Source organism: Canis lupus, chromosome 27 (genome assembly GCF_011100685.1).
Source record: "Canis lupus familiaris isolate Mischka breed German Shepherd chromosome 27, alternate assembly UU_Cfam_GSD_1.0, whole genome shotgun sequence".
NCBI classification, from domain to species: Eukaryota; Metazoa; Chordata; class Mammalia; order Carnivora; family Canidae; genus Canis; species Canis lupus.
This window is the reverse complement of record NC_049248.1, coordinates 40744377-40764786: the sequence shown is the minus strand read 5'-3', so window position 1 is coordinate 40764786 and position 20410 is coordinate 40744377. Positions and strand designations below refer to the sequence as shown.

General features: G+C 39.6%; 1 protein-coding gene across 1 annotated transcript; it reads left to right on the top strand.

The window, feature by feature from the left end:
- Positions 1-13325: 13325 nt before the first annotated feature.
- Positions 13326-15342, top strand: LALBA (lactalbumin alpha). Its single transcript, NM_001003129.1, is given in 4 exon segments — positions 13326-13485; positions 13812-13970; positions 14419-14494; positions 15011-15342. Coding segments are annotated over 4 exon segments (429 nt in total). The 5' UTR covers positions 13326-13352; the 3' UTR covers positions 15072-15342.
- Positions 15343-20410: the final 5068 nt, after the last annotated feature.

Below are 20410 nucleotides of genomic sequence, written 5' to 3'. Positions count from 1 at the left end.
CTCTCTCTCTCTCTCTCTCTCTGTGACTATAAAAAAAAAAATGATTAAGAAGAAACATATCTTCTGTTACCCCATTTATTATATTCATTCGAGGAAAAATAGTGGATGTTTGTAGGAAGCAGCATTTGTGCTTTTGTGAAATTTGAAAGCTTATGTTTTTTTTTAAAAATATTTTATTTACTCATGAGAGAGAGAGAGAGAGAGAGAGAGAGGCGGAGACACGAGCAGAGGGAGAAGCAGGCTCCATGCAGGGAGCCTGATGTGGGACACAATCCTGGGACTCCAGGATCACTCCCTGGGCTGAAGGCAGGTGCTAAACAAACCACTGAGCCACCGAGGGGGCCCCTGAAAGCTTATGTTATTCAAGTGTATTCCTGAAAGTGGACACAAACTGTTAATATCTAATCTTTTGAGACCAGCAACCCCAAACATGGATAAACAAGTAATAGATGTATTTTTGGTTTGAGGGGTGGTGAAGGCTATTTTCTGTAAAAAAAAAAAAAAAAGAAAAAAAAAAGAAAAAAAAAGAGGATTCAGGAGAGAGAATAGACAATATATCCCAGCCAAACACACTGAAGCTCCAGCAGGAAAATTCTTGCCATTCACTCACCAGAACCCTTCTCAGCATCTCATGGCATGGCTGGTCTGATTGGGAGGAAATCCTCAGTTCCCGACTCCTTCCTCCGGAAGCGAAGGAGTGAAATATATGTCCAATGTGCTGATTTTGTGTGTGTGTGTGTGTTGCAAAGGAACTCGTTTCTGTCTTGCCTTCATTTAAGTATTGATAGGAGTAGGATGTCAGGTTGGGGGCCGTTGAAAACAAAGCCTGGGTGGCTCAGCGGTTGAGCATCTGCCTTGGGCTCAGGGCCTGATCCCAGAATCTTAGATCGAGGCCTGCATCGGGCTCTCTGCATGGATCCTGCTTCTCCTTCTGCCCCTGTCTCTGCCTCTCTGTGTGTCTCTCATGAATAAAGAAATAAACCCTAAAAAAAAAAAAAAAAAGAAAGAAAGAAAAAGAAAAAAGAAAACAAAGCCAATCAGGTCAGGCACCAGGGTTTGCAGTACCACAGATGGACACCAGGTGGGACTCCAGTACCGCAACTTTCTACTCCCCGAGAGAGGCTGTCTATTGCAAAGGGACAAGCTGATAGATCTCTCCTTTCCCTTTATTCCCTTTCACTAATTTTTATATTCCCCAAATGAATGAGACCATATACTGTTTGTCCTTTTCCGATGGACTTATTTCACTCAGCATAATACCCTCCAGGTCCCCCCACGTCGAAGCAAATAGTGGGTATTTGTCGTTTCTAATGGGGTAATGGAAGGGGAAGTGGGCGGGTGTGTGTGTGTGTTGGGGTGACTGGGTGATGGGCACTGAGGGAGGCACTTGGCGGAATGAGCACTGGGTGTTATGCTATATGTTGGCAAATTGAACTCCAATAAAAAAATAAAAATAAAAATAAAAAAGTAAATTACTTTCAAAAACCAAAAAAAAAAAAAAAAAAAACAAACTCCAATAGTAACTCAACCGTCTACCAGCAAGTAAATAAATAAATATGTTGTGGTATACTCATATAATAGAAAACTACTAAGTAATAAAACGGAATGAATCATGTAGCATTGATGAATATCAAAAAAACTATACGGGGTGAAGGAAGTCCGGCACAAAACACGATTCCATTAACGTGAATTTCTAGAACAGGCAAAACTCGTTTATAGTTACAGGAAATAAGATCAAAGCTTACCTGGTATCAGGGAGGAGGCACTGACTGCTCAGGGATGTGAGGGAACTTTTTTTTTTGTGTGTGTGCAATATTTATTTATTTATTTATTTATTTATTTATTTATTTATTTATTTATTTATTTATGATAGTCACAGAGAGAGAGAGAGAGGCGCAGAGACACAGGCAGAGGGAGAAGCAGGCTCCATGCACCGGGAGCCCGACGTGGGATTCGATCCCGGGTCTCCAGGATCGCGCCCTGGGCCAAAGGCAGGCGCCAAACCGCTGCGCCACCCAGGGATCCCCCTGTGTGCAATATTTTAAGATATAAAATTACCCATGTTTTTATTTAAAAATTTTTAATTGGAGTTCGATTTGCCAACATATTGCATAACACTCAGTGCTCATCCTGTCAAGTGCCCCCCTCAGTGCCCGTCACCCAGTCACCCCCACCCCCCACCCACCTCCCTTTCCACTACCCCTGTTTATTTCCCAGAGTTAGGAGTCTCTCATGGTCTGTCACTGAGGGAACTTTTTGTAGTGATGGAAATGTTCTAAATCTTGATGGTGGAGGTATAAATTTATCAAAACCTATCAAAATGTACACTTAAAATAGGTGCATTTAATTATATGTGAAATTTCCCTCAACAAAGGTATTTAAAAATCTATGTTAGTTAAAGTCATCTTGAGTAGAGGAAACGTTGAATTGTCAGAGCTCCCACTGCTGTCAACTCAGAAGCGGTAAGAGCCTCTTTTTTTTTTATTATTTTTTTTTTTAGACAACATAAAAAATAGTTCTGTTTTAATTGGTATTTCTTTTAGTAGCTTGAATATTTATTTCATATTTTATTATTCATTTATATGCCACTTATAATTTTTATATTCATATTATTTGTCCATTTTCAATAAAAGCTTAGGTGTCCTTTTTATGAGTTTGAGTGAGTTTTTAATATATAATTATTTTAATATAGTAATAAATGGGTCATTGTTGATATAAGCATTTTTCTCAGTTTGAATTGTCTTACAATCTTATGGGATTTTGCTCTTTAGTGAGCTTCATATTTTATTTTATTTTATTTTATTTTATTTTATTATTATTATTTTTTAAATAAATTAATTTTTTATTGGTGTTCAATTTAAGAGCCTCTTTAAGAGTGAAATAAGTCAATCAGAGAAGGACAAACATTATATGGTCTCATTCATTCATTTGGGGAATATAAAAAATAGTGGAAGGGAATAAAGGGGAAAGGAGAAAAAATGAGTGGGAAATATCAGAAAGGGAGACAGACCATGAGAGACTCCTAATGGGAGTCTGGGAAACGAACAAGGGGTGGTGGAAAGTGAGGTGGGCGGGGGGTGGGGGTGACTGGGTGACGGGCACTGAGGGGGACACTTGATGGGATGAGCACTGGGTGTTATGCTATATGTTGACAAATTGAACTCCAATAATAATAATAAAAAAGGAATAGAAATCCATGTTACTGTTTCCACAGGCTCCCGAATGCAGCCTTGTTGAAAGGTGCACGCCACAGGATTCCTGACCTTTGTATGTCTGCCCTGTTTCCAACTTCCTGAATACTAACCTACTACTACATTCTGTTCAACTTTTGAAATCTCTTTTGGGTTTTGATGTCTCCTTCTTACTCATCGACTTCTCACCCACTTTGAACGTCCTGGTACAGATGTCCCAATGCCTGTCACATACCCTGGAGGTTGTTCTTTTCAGACTGGCCTGGTTTCTCTTCTATCATTCTCATTCTGACAGATATTCAGCGTAGTTTGGTTCTTTGTAACAAAAAACATTTACATGTACACCCCATCCACCCTCAAGGGTTAGATTCTTCTTCTTATTTTTTTAATCTTTTATTTATTTTTAATTTTTTATTTAAATTCAATTTGCCAACATATAGTATAATACCCAGTGCTCATCCCATGAAGTGCCTTCTTTAATGCTGGTCACCCAGTTACCCCATCCCCCAACCCACCTCCCCTTCCACAGCCTTTTGTTAGGAGTTAGGAGTCTCTCATGGTTTGTCTTCTCTAATTTTCCCCCACTCAGTTTAAGGTTTAGTTTCTTCTTGAATAGAGTTGGAAAATGGGAGTTTTATCTTGCATTCCTCTAGAGCTGTATTTTGGGGAATTATTCCTTAGCTGCAGGTACTGATTTCCACTATTTCCATCTTGGTAGATCCTTATCTATCTATCTATCTATCTACCTATCTACCTACCTACCTACCTATTCGTGAGCATATATAGAGAGAGGCAGAGAAGAGGCAGAGGGAGAAGCAGGCTGCTTGCAGGGAGCCTGATGGGGGACTTAATCCCGGGACCCTGAGCAGAAGGCCAATGCTCAACCCCTGAGCCACTCAGGTACCTCCATCCTGTTAGATCCTGGTTGACATCTCTGATGGCCTGGGCCAGGAACTTCCAGGCTACTTCTCTTATTTGGGCTCTACCCTCTTTCCATGGGCATCAGAGTAAAGGCTGATATGGATGAGGAAATTACCTATTACTGCTTGGTTTTTATTCTTCACAACACTGGCCTGTAAGACTGGATGGGTATTTCCAACATTCTTCTCAAAAGACTAGTGTATCAAAGGAATCTTAGGTTATTGATTTGATACTTTTCTTCCTTACTAATACAGATATTTAATGTTAGAATTTCCTTCTAAACACTGCTTTAGCTGCATCCTACTAATTTTAGTTTTTTTTTAAGATTTTATTTATTTATTCATGAGAGACACACACACACACACACACACACACACACACACACACACACAGAGGGGCAGAGACACAGGCAGAGAAGCAGGCTCCACGCAGGGAGCCCAACACGGGACTCGATCCCTGGTCCCCAGGATCAGGCCCTAGACTGAAGGCGGCGCTAAACCGCTGAGCCACCTGGGCTGCCCTACAAATTTTAGTTTTAATATGTTATATTTTAATTTTTATTCAGTTCAAAATATTTCTTAATTTCCCTAAAGATTTCCTCTTTGACCAGTTGGTTATTTAGAATTGTGTTTAATTTCAAAATGTTTGGGGAGCCGTCCACATATCTTTCAGTTACTGTTTTTTAATTTAATTCTGTTATGATATTTTAGGTTTTTTTCCCCCATGTATGTTATTTTCCCATTCTATTTTACTCCTGTCTGAGTTAGAATTTTCATATTTCTATTCTTTTACAAGTTGACCTGAAAATTTTACCAATACATTTTCAATAAAGTTAATTAGTACCTTAACCATTATGTTATACAAAACCTTAGAAAACTTTACTCTGAATATTGCCTGACTTATATTATTTTCAATAATTTTAATTATGAATATCTAACCCCACAAATTAGATATTGTTATTATTCTCTTTGTTACGTGTCATGTCTAGGAAACAGATTGTGAGAGGGAGATTGGTGTGCAAGTAGTTTATTGGAGAGTGCTTTTGGAATCAGCACCTGTATATGTGAGTGTGTGGGGCAGTGGGTAGGAAGCTGAAGTGAGTAGGATTGGTCAGAGGGACAACTTGAACGATAGTGCAGTCACAACAAAGTGCTTCAGCATCTATGTCATGGGCGTGGTCCTGGAGTGGATTAAGAACAGTGGTCGTGCAGCAGCCATGGAGAAGCTCAGCTCCATCAAATCACAAATGATTTATGATATTATTGATAATTCTCAAGGATTCTATGTATGTCCAGTGGAGTCCAAGAACAGGAGCAAGATGAATATTCCATTCCGCACTGGCAATGTCAAAGGAGATGATGCTTTAGAAAAAAGATTTCTTGATAAAGCTCTCGAACTCAATAGGATTTCCTTGAAGGGGCATAGGTCTGTGGGAGGCATCCAGGCCTCTCTGTATAATACTGTCACGATTGAGGATATTTAGAAGCTGGCAGCCTTCATGAAGAACTTTTTGGAGATGCATCAGCTGTGAACACATCTTAATCAACATATGCTCTCCCCTTGAATAGTGTACAAAATTGGAAGTAACTTGGGGATGGCGGTAGAAACTTAGCAAACACGATATTTTTTTCAAGTGAACCTGCTTCTTAGGGACCTCGTTTTTCAAAGAACAATAGCACAACATCCACATTTCTGCAAAGCTGGTTGGTCTTAATGGCCCTCACCTTCATTCTGACTTGAACTGGCAGTGTTTTTTTTTTTTTTTTTAATCTTCCTTTAGCTTTTCTAGTGAATTCCAGCTAATTTTGTCTTTGCTGCTACTTTTTCTAGCTAGATCTCAGTATTCAAACTTGCCTGTGGACTTAATAATGCAACTTGAAGTTACTTATTTCTGGGACACACACACACACACACACACACACAGCACAGAGGTTGGGTGGGGACCTCTAGATGCTGAATCTTGATCCTTTACAAAATGACACGATGGGGTCTCCTGGGTTTTGCAGCTGTTAATTCAGGACCACACTGACTGTGTGGTGAGTGTTGAGGGATTTCAGGCTAAAGGGCAAGATAAAAGTGACATACTATATGTTCATATAGCAAGGTCTGTTTTTAATACCAAATAGTTTATATGTCTATGCAGTCTGTTTCTAATAATGCGATTCTTGATGATGCACGTAGAGACTTAGAAAATTTGTTAGAATCCTTGTCTTCATGTATTAGGTGTTATAACACTTGCAATGGTGTGTCCCTCCCCTCTCCCTTTAGTCTTCAAAAAAACTACTTTGTAAGATTTCAAATTTCCCTGATTCCCTTTGATGTTCCTTTTAGTGGGTAGAAGAGAAGGTTGGTTGGTTGCTTTGTTCTTTATTTTTCAGTGAGGCTGTTAAATTAGGATTCTCTGTTAAACTCCCTGCTCGTTGGTTTCACTGGACAGTTCTCTTTATAGCATTTGACCAGTGATGCTGTGAAGTTCTGGAAGATCTTTGTGGAAGAGTTTTTTCTCCTATTGTTTATTCACTGTCAGTTATTTTCTCTTGACTATGTGGAGGACATTCAAGTCCTAAAACATGTAAACCTTTATCAATAAATTTCTTTACCTGCTATTAAACAAAACAAAACAAAACAAAATAAAGTGCTCAATCTCATGGGAAGTTGTGAAGTCTCAATGGCCAGGCAAGTGCTGTCCCCTACTGAGGCAAGGGGGCTCATTCCTCTGAGAGTAACTGCTCAGAGAGGGTTTCAGCTGAATGCTATCTGCAGATAATCCTCCTAGCAACTGGGGGAATGAGTGCTTTCATCGTGTAACTGGTAAAAGGAATCAGGTCTGTGCACCATATCATCCATTATAGCGCATCCTTGCCTGGATGTGGACATGTTAACATGAACTACAAACCTGAAGGAGAACAGGCCAATGGTTTTGTGTTCTCAAGAGAGAACTTTAGTATTACTGTTAATTGTTAATTATTTTTTTCCATGAACCATGAGAGGCAGACATATTCCCTGGTAGTTTCTTTTTGCTAAAAGCCAAAAAACTAAAAGAAAGCTTATCACTTTTGGAGATATCAAAGAAATTAGTGAAAAAATGTTAGAATTTATAACCTATTTTGGTGAGGTGGCTGGGTGGAAGATATATTTACAAAAAAGCACTTGTTCTCTGTACTATTGGTAAATACCTAAAAATGGAAAGAGGAAAATACCTCATTCACATTAACAACAAAAAAGTGTCATATACTTAGGAATAAGTTCAATAAAAAAGGCACTGAATATGTAAAAAGAATACTATAAAATCTTACTGAAATATATAAAATAAAATATGAATAAAAGAAACATACTTGTAACCTGAGATTAAAAATTTAACAGTAAAAAGTTACTTTCTAAAAATTATTGTATATATAATACAGTAACAAGAAATTATCTGAAAAGGAATAAAGAAAGCAATCTTATTTACAATAGCATTAAAAACAATAAAATACTTAGGAATTAATTTAACCAAGGAGGTAAAAAATTTGTACATTGAAAACTATAAGACATCAATGGAAGAAAATGAAGAAGATACAAAGAAGGATATCACATGTTCATGATTGGAATAATTAATTTTGTTAAAATATTTATACTATTTATTATGTAAACTATAAAAATAGAAAAAAAACAATGTTAAAATTTGTATGGAGCCACAAAAGACCTCAAATAGCCAAAACATTCCTGAGAAAGAAAAAACTGGAGGCATCACACGTCCTTATTTCAAACTATATTACAAGGCTACAGTAATCTAAGTAGTATGGTACTGGCATTAAAAACAAGATACCTAAAGTAATGGAACAGAGAATGCAGATATGAGCCCACACATGTATGGTTAACTAATCCTTGACAGAGAAGTCAATATTCAACAAGGAAAAGATAGTGTCTTTAAGAAGTGGTGTTGGGAAAACCGAATATAAATGTGCAAAAGAATGTGATTGGACTTTTATTTTATACCACTCATGAGAATTAACTGAGAATGGATTAAGGACCTAAATGTAAGTCTTGAAATGATAAAACTCATATAAGAAAGCACAGGGAAAAATCTCCTTGACTTTGGTCTTGGCAATGATTTTTTGATATAACATCAAAAGCACAAGCAACAAAAATAAACAAATGGGATCATGTCAAAGTAAAAAGCAAACGTAGCAGCAAAAGTACAGCAAAAGTAACAATCTACAAAATGAGAAGACAATCTATTGCTAAGAACATTAAGTAAATCTTAAATATTCTTACCACAGGCACACATGTACACAAACTGTCATTACGTGAGGGACTAGGGATGTTAACTAACCTTAATGTGGCAATCATTTCACACTATACATGTGGGTCAAATCATCATGTTGTGCACCTTTATGTCAAATCTTAATTAAATATTTATCTAATGAAGCCTAATAAGAGAAAAAAAGAATGTGAAAGAGAATGTGCAAATGTGGCAAAATTTTGGCAGTGGGTGAATCTACTACACAAAGAGTAAATGTGAGTTGATTATAATATTCTTACAAATTTTATATAAGTTAAAAAAAATTTTGGGACTCCTGGGTGGCTCAGTGGTTGCTTGAGTGTCTCCCTTTAGCTCGGGTCATGATCCTGGAGTCCTGGGATAAGAGTCCTGGATTGAGCTCCCTGTGGGGGGCCTGGCCTGCTTCTCCTTCTGCCTGTGTTTCTGCCTCTCTCATCAATAAATAAATAAAATCTTAAAAAATAAACATAGACATTTTATAAATTAAAATGAGGGCACTTGTGTGGCTCAGTTGGTTAAGCATCTGACTCCTGATTTTGACTTGGGTCATGATATTAGGATCTTGAGATCAAGCTCCATGTTGGGCTCTGTGTTCAGTGGAGAGTCCCTCTCCTCCCTCTACCTGTCTTTCTGCCCTTCCTTCACTCATGCTCTCTAAATAAATAGGTAAATAAAGAAAATTTATTTTTTTATAAATTTATTTTTTATTGGTGTTCAATTTGCCAACATACAGAATAACACCCAGTGCTCATCCTGTCAAGAGCCCACCTCAGTGCCCGCCACCCAGTCACCCCCACCCCCACCCTCCTCCCCTTCCACCACCCCTAGTTATTTCTTTATAAAGAAATTTATTATAAATTTATTTCTTTCTGCCCTTCCTTCACTCATGCTCTCTAAATAAATAGGTAAATAAAGAAAATTTTTTTTAAAAAAATGAAAAATAGGTTAAGATTTGCATTCTTGGTAATTACAGACCTATGAATTTGTTTTAATTAATATTTCATTAAAAAGGTAAAATTCATTTTAGTATGTTTTAAAATAATTTGTATAGTTAGTATATTTTAGAGATTTTGTTCGTTCATTCATTCATTCATTCATGAGAGACACACAGAGAGAGGCAGATACACAGGCAGAGGGAGCAGCAGGCTCCCTATGGGGAGCCCCATGTGGAACTCCATCCTGCACCCCCAGGATCACGCCCTGAGCCCAAGGCAGGTGGTCAACCACTGAGCCACCCAGGCCTCCCTAGTTAGTATATTTTAAAATAATTTGCAAGTTAGGATTTATATATATATATTTTTAAAATTTTTATTTATTTATGATAGTCACACAGAGAGAGAAAGAGAGGCAGAGACACAGGCAGAGGGAGAAGCAGGCTCCATGCACCGGGAACCCGACGTGGGATTCGATCCCGGGTCTCCAGGATCGTGCCCTGGGCCAAAGGCAGGCGCCAAACCGCTGCGCCACCCAGGGATCCCCAAGATTTATATTTGTATATTTGCATTTTTTTGTTGATACTTTTCTCAGTTCACAGAAGTGAATCATTAAGCAGAAGAGCAGTTATAGAAATAGTGGTACAAATACAACAATTCAAAATAAGCTATGTAAATTGAGAAGACTTTGGTGCAGATACAGAATGTGAGTCCATAGTGCTAAGTGACTTCGCAAGGACTTTTGCACAAGCAACCCCAAAAGAAAAGCACCAATAGAAATCACTCCCTTTCCAAATGTTATTTGCTATAAATAACTCTCTAATTCAATTAATAATTTGTCTGAAATTTTTGTGTCAAGTCCAAGATCTAGTCTCATTGTACACCTAGTGATAATTTTCCTGGATTATGGGAGGAAGTAGAACAGGTGAGTGTATTAACCAGAAGAAGTAGTAATCAATATTATTGTGGATTTAGTGTTTGGAAGGTCTTCCTCCAAACAGTAGCCCTGGGCTCTCTCTATAAATTACCACTCATCTGCAAGCTACAGTTTTGGATGGCACCTGCCAACTGCATTTTGAAGCAGATGATTTTGATTCCTTAATCTCTAGAAGTCCTTCAAATAAGTCTGGTTTGGGAAACTTGAGTTTTAGCACAGCATCTGAGAGAATGAACAGCTTCCTAGCATATTCCTGAAAAATCCATGTGTGGTCAATGCCTCCTCACTGCTTTAATTCAGATCTCAGCCTACACACAGAGGACCCTACCTGTCTGGTAGCTGGAGCTTTCCTTCATTAGCTGTGCTGATATCTTTCCACATGCTTCCTCTTTCAGTGCTGTGGTCTTTGTTTGTTGTTCTTCTTTGGTGTATTGCCAAGAATCTGTGTCTTTCTCTGAATGCTTGTAATTGTTCCCTTTAGACATCTCCCATCTTCTTTTTCATATGACCACCAGATATGCTATTTTACAAACATTTCCAGGGAAATAATGGCTCCTCTTGCCTGAGGCACATTTATTTTCTGGGCTTAGCTGTGTAGATTTGAATACTGCTTTTTATTGCTTCAGGGAAGGGCAGAGACACAACCAAATTTTGGGCAAGCAGGCTGCTGCTGTAAGTCTTGACTTGGCTAGAAGCATAGTAAACCCCTGTGATTTCTGATATCTTGGCCCACCATTTTATTCTATCACAAGTACTTAGTCCATAGGTCAGTGCAGGAGGCATTTTACATCAGATTTCACTATTGGAGAGACCAGTCCTCAGGACTAGCTTTTTCTTTCTTTCTTTTTTTTTTTTAAATATTTTATTTATTTATTCATGAGAGACAGACAGAGAGAGGCAGAGACATAGGCAGAAGGAGAAGTAGGCTCCCTGAGGGGAGCCGGATGTGGGACCCAACCCCAAGGACCCCGGGAACACGCCCTGAGCCAAAGGCAGATGGTCAACCACTGAGCCACCTAGGCATCCCAGGACTAGCTTTATTTATCTGTCCCTCTTTTGTATGGTTTAAGATCATCCTCTGCTCCCAGCCATATTTTCAATCATACTTGTTTAGTGTGATAGAATTCCTATTTTTGTTCTTCACGCACCTCTCAATGCCTCTGGATAGAATGGAAGAGAAAGGCAGTAGTAACATTTCACTGTGTTTCTGAACATGTATCTCTTTGCTATCAGGACTTTCTGTTCATCTCTCTTGGCACCAAGATCCTGTATACTTGTTTCACTCATGCTACTACACATACTGGTTATCCATGATATGGAAGACAGATAAAACTGAGAGGGGTTTGCCCTGATTCTGAAGAGCTGTAGGATATAACAGTTAGGAATACCTTCAATTTGGAAGTCTTAGAATAAAGAGAATGAGCCCTGCCATGAAGGAGGATAATAGTTATTGGCATCATGACGTGAAGCTTGATGCCAGCAGGTTGGAGTAATTATTTAGAACTAGTACTCACAACTCTACTTGCTCAATGGCACCGATCTTAAAAAAGCTCAGATCCAGAATCTTGTTTTATGGACTCTAACTATATCCTAGTCCAATCTTTTTTTTTTAATTTATTTTTATTTTTTAATTTTTATTTATTTATTTATATTTTTAAAAGATTTTATTTATTTATCCATGAGAGACACAGAGAGAGACAGAGACACAGGCAGAGGGAGAATCAGACTCCATGCAGGGAGCCCCACGTGTGACTAGATCCTGGGTCTCCAGGATCACACCCAGGCTGAAGGCAGCGCGAAACCGCTGAGCCACCCGGGCTGCCCTACAGGTGGTTTTAGGGTTGTCCCCAAAATGCAGCTCCTTTAATGTTGAGAAGTTTTCACTCTCTTACATAGGTGAGGACTGGATAAAAATGAATCTCTTCTACATGTCTCCTACTTTCTCACACATGGAGTTGTTTTCCTTATCGTTATCCAGCAGTCTCGATTCCATGTGGCCGACCTTTTTTTTTTTAATTGTACTTATTTACATTTTTTTAGAGAGAGAGAGAGCACTGTATGAAGGGGGAAAGGGGGAGAGAGAGGGAAGGAGGGGAGAGGAGGGGAGGGGAGGGGAGATGGAGGGAGGGAGGGAGGGAGAGATACAGAGAGACAGAGAGAGAGAGAGAGAGAGAAAGAGAGAGAGGCAGAGACAGAGGTAGAAGCAGGCTCCCCACAAGGAGCCAGATACGAGAATGTCCTAGTCCAATCTTAAAGTGCTCAAAGTCTTGTCTTTTTAACCTTTTGTGACCAACTCTGAGGCTGTCTATAAGTTTCTATATCCATGACAAATCTTCAAGTTATTACTTTTGGATTTACATAATATCTTAATTAACATAAATGTAGTACCTGGCTATTTAGTGGTAGTGGTGGTTAGGGGTGGAGAGCCTGGTAATAGCTCATAGGATAGCTAGATACTGTCATACATACTTTTCAAATTCTCTATTTTCCTGAAGTAGGAAGTCTCTGGATCCAGGTTATATCTGATTTTTATAGTCTATGTTGCTATAGTTTATCCCTATTCCTGAGCCCCTAGCCATGAACCACCATATCATGGGATTTTTTCTGGGCTTTGCTGAATGCCTGGATTGACTGGACAACTGCCAGCTCTGATCCTGGGACTATGGCATGTAATGACATATACTCCCTTTCCATATTCTGTATGTCTCTAGGGGGCAAGGGGTGTTGGCCATGGGCCCTTATTTTATTTTCTGATTGCCTCACTCATATTAGCCCTGAAGCCTCCTTTGTTCCTGAGGTAGACTGGGGACATCCTGCTTCCTTCAAGAAACAAAGGTACAAACAAAACCAAATGGGAACAGAATCATGCTTGAAACTCTCTCTGGGCAGAAAACAATACCTGGTATGGACTAGAGAGTAGGGGAGGAGAAGGAAAAATGGGGTGAAAGTACAGAAGGAAGCTGGCAGGCTCAGCTGGCATGGCCAGTCTCTCTTTATCCTCTTCCAGGAGGTAGGGCTTTATTCCAGGGCCCCTGAGGCTTTCTCCACAAATAAAAGGAGGTGAAGTTGTGTGGTGCCTCCATTTCAGGCTCTTGGGGGCAGCCAAAATGATGTCCTTTGTCTCTCTGCTCCTGGTTAGCATCTTGTTCCCTGCCATCCAGGCAAAGCAATTTACAAAATGTGAGCTGTCCCAGGTGCTGAAAGACATGGATGGCTTTGGAGGCATTGCTTTGCCTGAATGTGAGTTCCCTGCTGCCTTGCTTCATCTCATTTTTCATCTACCTGTCTCTTCTACCCTCATTTTCTTCTCCATTTTCATACAATTATATAATAATCCTCTTATCTTCTTAACTGTTTACTCTTTTGTTACATCTATTCATGTATCTTCCATTTCTTATCATCTGATCCTTATTGGAACTCTTCTTCTCATTAAGACACTTTGTGCATTGTCATATTTGGAAATTAATTAGAGAGTCTTTCTATGTCTGGTAATACAGGTCCTCATTTATGCTATAAATGCTGTGTTTGGACACCTCTGTAATAGCTCTTTCTCATCTTTCCCTCAGGGATCTGTACTATATTTCATACCAGTGGTTATGATACACAAACCATAGTCAATAACAATGGTGGCACAGACTATGGACTTTTCCAGATCAGCAATAAATTTTGGTGCAAGGACGACCAGAACCTTCAGTCAAGGAACATCTGTGACATCTCCTGTGACAGTGAGTAGTCCCTTTTACCCTGTTCCTCTGTTTTCCTGGAGCCTACCCCTGGGATAATCTCATTTTTGGTATCAAAGACACCTCTGACTTCATTGTCTTCTACTCCACTTTAATTGTGGGACTTGAATAGACAGTAAAAGGGTGTTAGAATTTTCATGTTCACCAAAGCCGCAGGCAGTTCCCTGAAGTAGATGAGCTTAGCGGTTTGGAAATCTTGAAGTCTGATACCCTGCATTTTCAGAGTTGATGAAGCTGATAATTCCTCTGAAGATACCCAAGAGAAGTGAAGGGGGGAATTACCGTATTGGCTTTCTAATATAGGAAGACAAGAGGCATAAGCCTCCATTTCAGAGAAGGACCAGACTTGCTTGATCCAGGGAAGAGGGAACTCACTATCTTTCTGGGTAATACTTAGCTCTCACATTCCTGTCCTTGTAACTCCTGCCAGAGTTCCTGGATGATGACCTTACTGATGACATGATTTGTGCCAAGAAGATCCTGGATAAGGAAGGAATTGACTACTGGTGAATCCTCATTCTATTTTCTACTTTTCCCTTCTCTTCCTTTTTCTCACTTCTTTAGGCCAGCACCACTGCCCTCTCCTTCTATCTCCTGGCTATTTAATGTAGAATGTATTTTCCAAAACAAAACTCATCCAGCAGACTCAGGTTTCCAATTTTCAAGCCTCCTCCATGACACTCTTGTTTGGTAATATTCCTATTAAGCATAGGGAATAGAGGACTGGGACCTAGGTCTCCCTTCACCTGAACATGGACATCTATTTCTGATTGTTTAGTCCTAGACCCTGAAGTAAGCTTTTGATACCATTCATGTCCTTTCCAGCCCTACAATTTTCTTGAAGTTTTAAGTGTATCCTATTCCACTAGGTGGCTCAGTGTCCCTTGTCATTTGGCTAGGAAAGTCTTTCTCTAATTTTCATCCACACTCTACCACCTTGGCCCTCCTGCGGGTAAAGTTAGATGGAAGTTCAAGCTAAAATCCAGTTAGCCAACTTGTGCTGTCTCCTTTTCCATTATCAGGTTGGCCCATAAACCACTCTGCTCTGAGAAGCTGGAGCAGTGGCGCTGTGAGAAGTTGTGAGTGCCTGCTGTCACTGGTGCTTCTGCTTCTGTATGTTCCTGGAATGCCTCTTCCCTAAGGCTACCTCAGTTTGCTTCTTTCTTCTTCCTTGAAGCTGATTTGTCTCTGAATCCTGAGCTCTGTGGTGACACCACTGGACACTTGAGGACTATTCTCCAGCAATGCATGGCTGGTACACTGGACTTTTGACCCTTGTTCAGTGCCCTCTGATGGCACTTTCAGTACAACAATGGATTTCATCTCTGTCTTGAATAAAGGGCCTGATTTTGAATGACTAGCTGTATTTTCTTCCCAGAGGGAGGAGGAGGAAATAGCATGAATGGGTGGACACTGAAGTTGTAGGTCATAGTCACCTCTCATCTCTATTGAAGAGGAAATAGGCTGAACTTATAATAGAAAGATGGAGGTTACTTTCTGTACCAATTCAATTCAACAAGGTTACTGATCATTTGGCATATTCAAAGAACTATCGAGGGAGTCAAAAATAGGCAAGAGGGTCTCTTTCCTCACGGACTAGGAGGAAAGAGAAGATAAGTATTGATAAATAATTATAATACAAGGAATAATGTCATAGCATCATGAGAGAGGTTAGAAATGTTCTTCAAGCATTCATAAGAGAAAAAGGTACTTTATTTAGGGGAGTGCTATGGGAAAAAGAGATCAAAGAAGGATTCATGAAAGGAGTGACAGTTAAGTTGGTTTTGAAGTATGGGTTGGATTTTGACTGGTGGAGATGTGGGATAGGAGAAGAACAGAAAGGACAAGGGCAAGGATGGGGCACCAAGAATCTATAATGTGGGGGACGTGGGTGGCTCAGTGGTTGAGCATCTGCTTCTGGCTCAAGTTGTGATCCCGGAGTCTTGGGATCGAGTTCCACATCGAGCTCCCTGTAGGGAGCCTACTCCTCCCACTGCCTATGTCTCTGCCTTTCTCTTTGTGTCTGTCATGAATAAATAAATAAAAAAATCTTTAAAAAGAAAAGAATCTGAAATGGGTGACTTGAATGGTTTGAGGGACTTCCTTACTCTTGAGGTAAGGAAATATCCTTTTTTTTGGTTTTTGTTTTTGTTTTAGATAAGGAAATATCCTTCACAAAGTGCTGTGAGAGGATCACAGGACCCTTACAGTCAGCTTAGCCATTGAAGAATTTTGACATTTGGGCCTTTTTATTTTTATTTTTTATTTTTTATTTTTTTATTTTTTTATTTTTTAAATAAATTTTAAAAATTTTTATTTATTTATGATAGTCACACACACAGAGAGAGAGAGAGAGAGGCAGAGACACAGGCAGAGGGAGAAGCAGGCTCCATGCACCGGGAGCCCGACGTGGGATTCGATCCTGGGTCTCCAGGATCGCGCCCTGGGCCAAAGGCAGGCGCCAAACCTCTGCGCCACCCAGGGATCCCCATTTGGGCCTTTTTATTTGAACTCTGTACTCCATTAGTCTTCCTTGCTGCTTTGCTTTTTTTTTTTAATTTTAAGATTTTTTTGAAATTTTTATTCTTATAAATTTATTTTTTATTGATGTTTAATTTGCCAACATATAGAATAACATCCAGTGCTCATCCTGTCAAGTGCCCCCCTCAGTACCCGTCACCCAGTCACCCCTAACCCCCGCCCACCTCCTCTTTCACCACCCCTAGTTCGTTTCCCAGAGTTCAGAGTCTTTCATGTTCTGTCTCCCTTTCTGATATTTACCACTCATTTTTTCTCCTTTCCCCTTTATTGCCTTTCACTATTTTTTATATTCCCCAAATGAATGAGACCATATAATGTTTGTCCTTCTCCCATTGACTTATTTCACTCAGCATAATACACTCCAGTTCCATCCACGTCGAAGCAAATGGTGGGTATTTGTCGTTTCTAAAGATTTTTCTTTTTTTTTTTTTTAAAGATTTTATTTATTTATTCATTAGAGACAGAGAGAGAGAGAGAGAGAGAGAGAGAGAGGCGCAGAGACACAGACAGAGGGAGAAGCAGACTCCTCGCAGGAAGCCCAATGTGGGACTCAATCCTGGGACTGAGATCACACCCTGAGCCAAAGGCAGCTGCTCAACTGCTGAGCCATCCAGGTGTCCCTAAGATTTTACTTTTAAGTAATCTATACACCCAAAGTGGGACTCAAACTCACAACCCCGAGATCAAGAGTAGCATGCTCTACTGATTGAGTCAGCTAGGTGCCCCTGCTTTGCTTATTTTTAAGGGCAATTTATCCCAATGATTATGAGATATGTAAAGGAGGAGATTTGAGTCCTAAAGTCTGTTTTGGCTACTCATTGATGGTGTGAACCTGGGCATGTCATCTCTGCCCTCTGTGCTTCCAGCATTTCAAACTTCCAATTTAAAGCACCATATTTCTGTACAGATAGCTAACAGAGACATGAAAAGATGCTCAACATCACTTGGCATCATGGAAATACGAATCAAAACTACAATGAGATGCCACCTCACACCTGTCAGAATGGTTAGAATTAACAACACAGGAAACAACACGTGTTGGTGAGGATGCAGAGAAGGGGAACCCTCTTACACTGTTGGTAGGAAACCAAAGTGGTTGTATCAGTTTTGAGGTTCTTCAAAAATTAAAAATAGAACTACTCCATGATCCAGCAATTGCACTATTAGGTATTTACCCAAAGGAAACAACAACAAAAAAAACTGATTTGAAGGGATATATGCACCCCTAGGTTATAGCGGCATTATCAACAATAGCCAAATTATGGAAAGAGCTCAAATGCCCTTTGACTGGTGAATGGATAAAGAAGATGTATATACACACACATAATGGAGTATTACTCAGCCTTGCCATTTGCAATGACATGGATGGAGCTAGGGTATTATGCTGAGTGAAATAATTCAGTCAGAGAAAGACAAATACCATATGATTTCTCTCCTATATGGAATTTAAGAAACAAAACATATGAACATATGGGAAAGATGAACATATGGTAAAAAAAAGAGGCAAACCAAGAAACACCCTTTTTTTTTTAAAAAAAAAAAAGATTTTATTTATTCATGAGAGACAGAGAGAGAGGCAGAGACATAGGCAGAGGGGGAAGCAGGCTCCCAGCCAGGAACCTGATGTGGGCATTGATATGGGCCTTGCTGAGGGCCTCGATCCCTGGCCTCAATCCTGGGACTTGTTCCCGGGACTCGATCCCGGGACTAGGATCATGCCCTGAGCTGAAGGCAGACGCTCAACCACTGAGCCACCCAGGTGTCCCTCTTTCTCTCTTTCTATCCCAATTTCTCCTCCATGCTACTTTCCTCTGACATCTACATATAATTTTCTTTGGATAAGTACCCCAAATTGGGAATACTGGATCATGTAATAGTTCTTTTTTAGTTTTTTTTTGGGATCCTTCATAGGGTTTTTTGTGAGAATTTTCTTGAGTGGTAACTGGGCCTCCTGTGGATAGATATCAGATGCTCCATGGAGGTATCCCCATCTTGCTTCATTAGGGGAGGATTTTGGGGTCAGAGGAACTAATGCTTCTCTTTTGCAAAAGGAAGAATGCTGAGATAGCTGCTAATAGCTCTTCCTGCTTCCTCTTCTGTTGCACAACTCTTTCTCCTGTCACGAGAGGATGCAGTGGAGCTAGGTTACAAGGTAAGCCTGAGCTTCCTGGCCAGCACCCTCCTGAGAGCTGTCTTCACTTCCTGGTTCTTCAGACTGTAGATGAGAGGGTTTAGCAGTGGGGTCACCACACTGTACTGCATGGAGAGTACTTGTTCCAGGGCTGAGCCAGATGCTGGGGTCATGTACCTTGGAGGGAATAGCACAAATGAGTAAACTGAGACCAGAACAATGGTCACAATACTGTTGGCAGCCATGGTCCATCCCATCCCAGAGACTCTGCAAAGAGGGTCCTCAGAGCTGAATGAACTAATGGTGGTAACAGCATCTAGATATGATTGTGTGATTAGGGAGAGCTGAGTCATTTCTACCTTCAATGCCTCCAAACATGTGTTATCTTGTAAGAGCTGCCCCAAGGAAAAGGAAAGTGCTGAAGGTTAGAATAAAACTAACAATTTCATGTGTTTCTGTAGTACTTCAAAGTCTTCAAAGCATATTTTCTTAATAGTTATGATAAAGGTGTGAGGATTTTTTCCTCTTCTTTTCCTTGTATATACAACTATATGTTCTCATCTTGTGAGGATTGCTTCTTACAAAAGTGTATGGTTATTCTAATAATGCTATCATTGTTCCCAACATTTATGGCTCTGGGAATTACCCTCAGTCACGGCACATCATTTTATATAATGCTAGTGGAACAAACATTTGTCCTTTTAGGTGCCTTTTTCTTTGGTTTAGAAAAGAAGCCAAGCTTGGTAAATAAAGTGGAAGATAAAAATGTGTTAAGCACAAGATATGAATCAAAAATAATAAGGTTAAATATTGAGGATCATTTTTTAAAATTTATTTTTTATTGGTGTTCAATTTGCCAACATATGGAATAACACCCAGTGCTCATCCCATCAAGTGCCCCCCTCAGTGCCTGTCACCCAGTCACCCCCACCCCCCACCCACCTCCCTTTCTACCACCCCTTGTTCGTTTTCCAGAGTTAGGAGTCTCTCATGTTCTGTCTCCCTTGAGGTTCATTTTGTTGAGGATCACTGAGAGTATTTCCCAAAGAAGCATTATTTATTTATTTATTTATTTATTTATTTATTTATTTATTTATTTCAACAGTGCCATCATCATTGGAATGTTATTTGTAGGTTCTGGTGTGCTTGATTTAAAAAGATATTCATTTTACTGTCATTTTTCTTCATCTAATTTATCCCTCCTAATATTTCTGTGGAGTAGGTAGGAGCAATCTTATAGTCTCCTTATGGCATATGAAGAATAGGATACAGAGAAGATAAAGAGATTTGTCCATAGCCTCAAATGAGCTCTTCTGGACTATTCCTTATCATCTTTTTCTTCTCCTTCTTTCTCTCTAAGTAATAGGCAAGTGAGAAAAGTATGGAGCAATTTGTATAAATCCATCTCCAGTTCACCAGTAGACATCATGGACCATTAATTATTCTGCTCCTAGTAAGTGAGGACTTGTCAGCTAGAGCTGTTTATGTTTGAGACAAGCGTGGTAGGAAAGAGCACGAGATTTGGAGTCACTTATATTATGGCTCAATTTCTAACTTGCTCTAGGGACTCTGAGAAATTACTTGGTACTCTTGAAACTTAGGTTCCTTACCTGAAAGTGAGATTAATAATATTTCTCTTATAGTGTGCTACATATTAAAATTGAGCTTGACCACGTAAAATGGCTGGTGTATAGAAGTTGTCTAATAAATACTTATAGCACAAATAAGCTTCAGAGACATCATCTTCCAG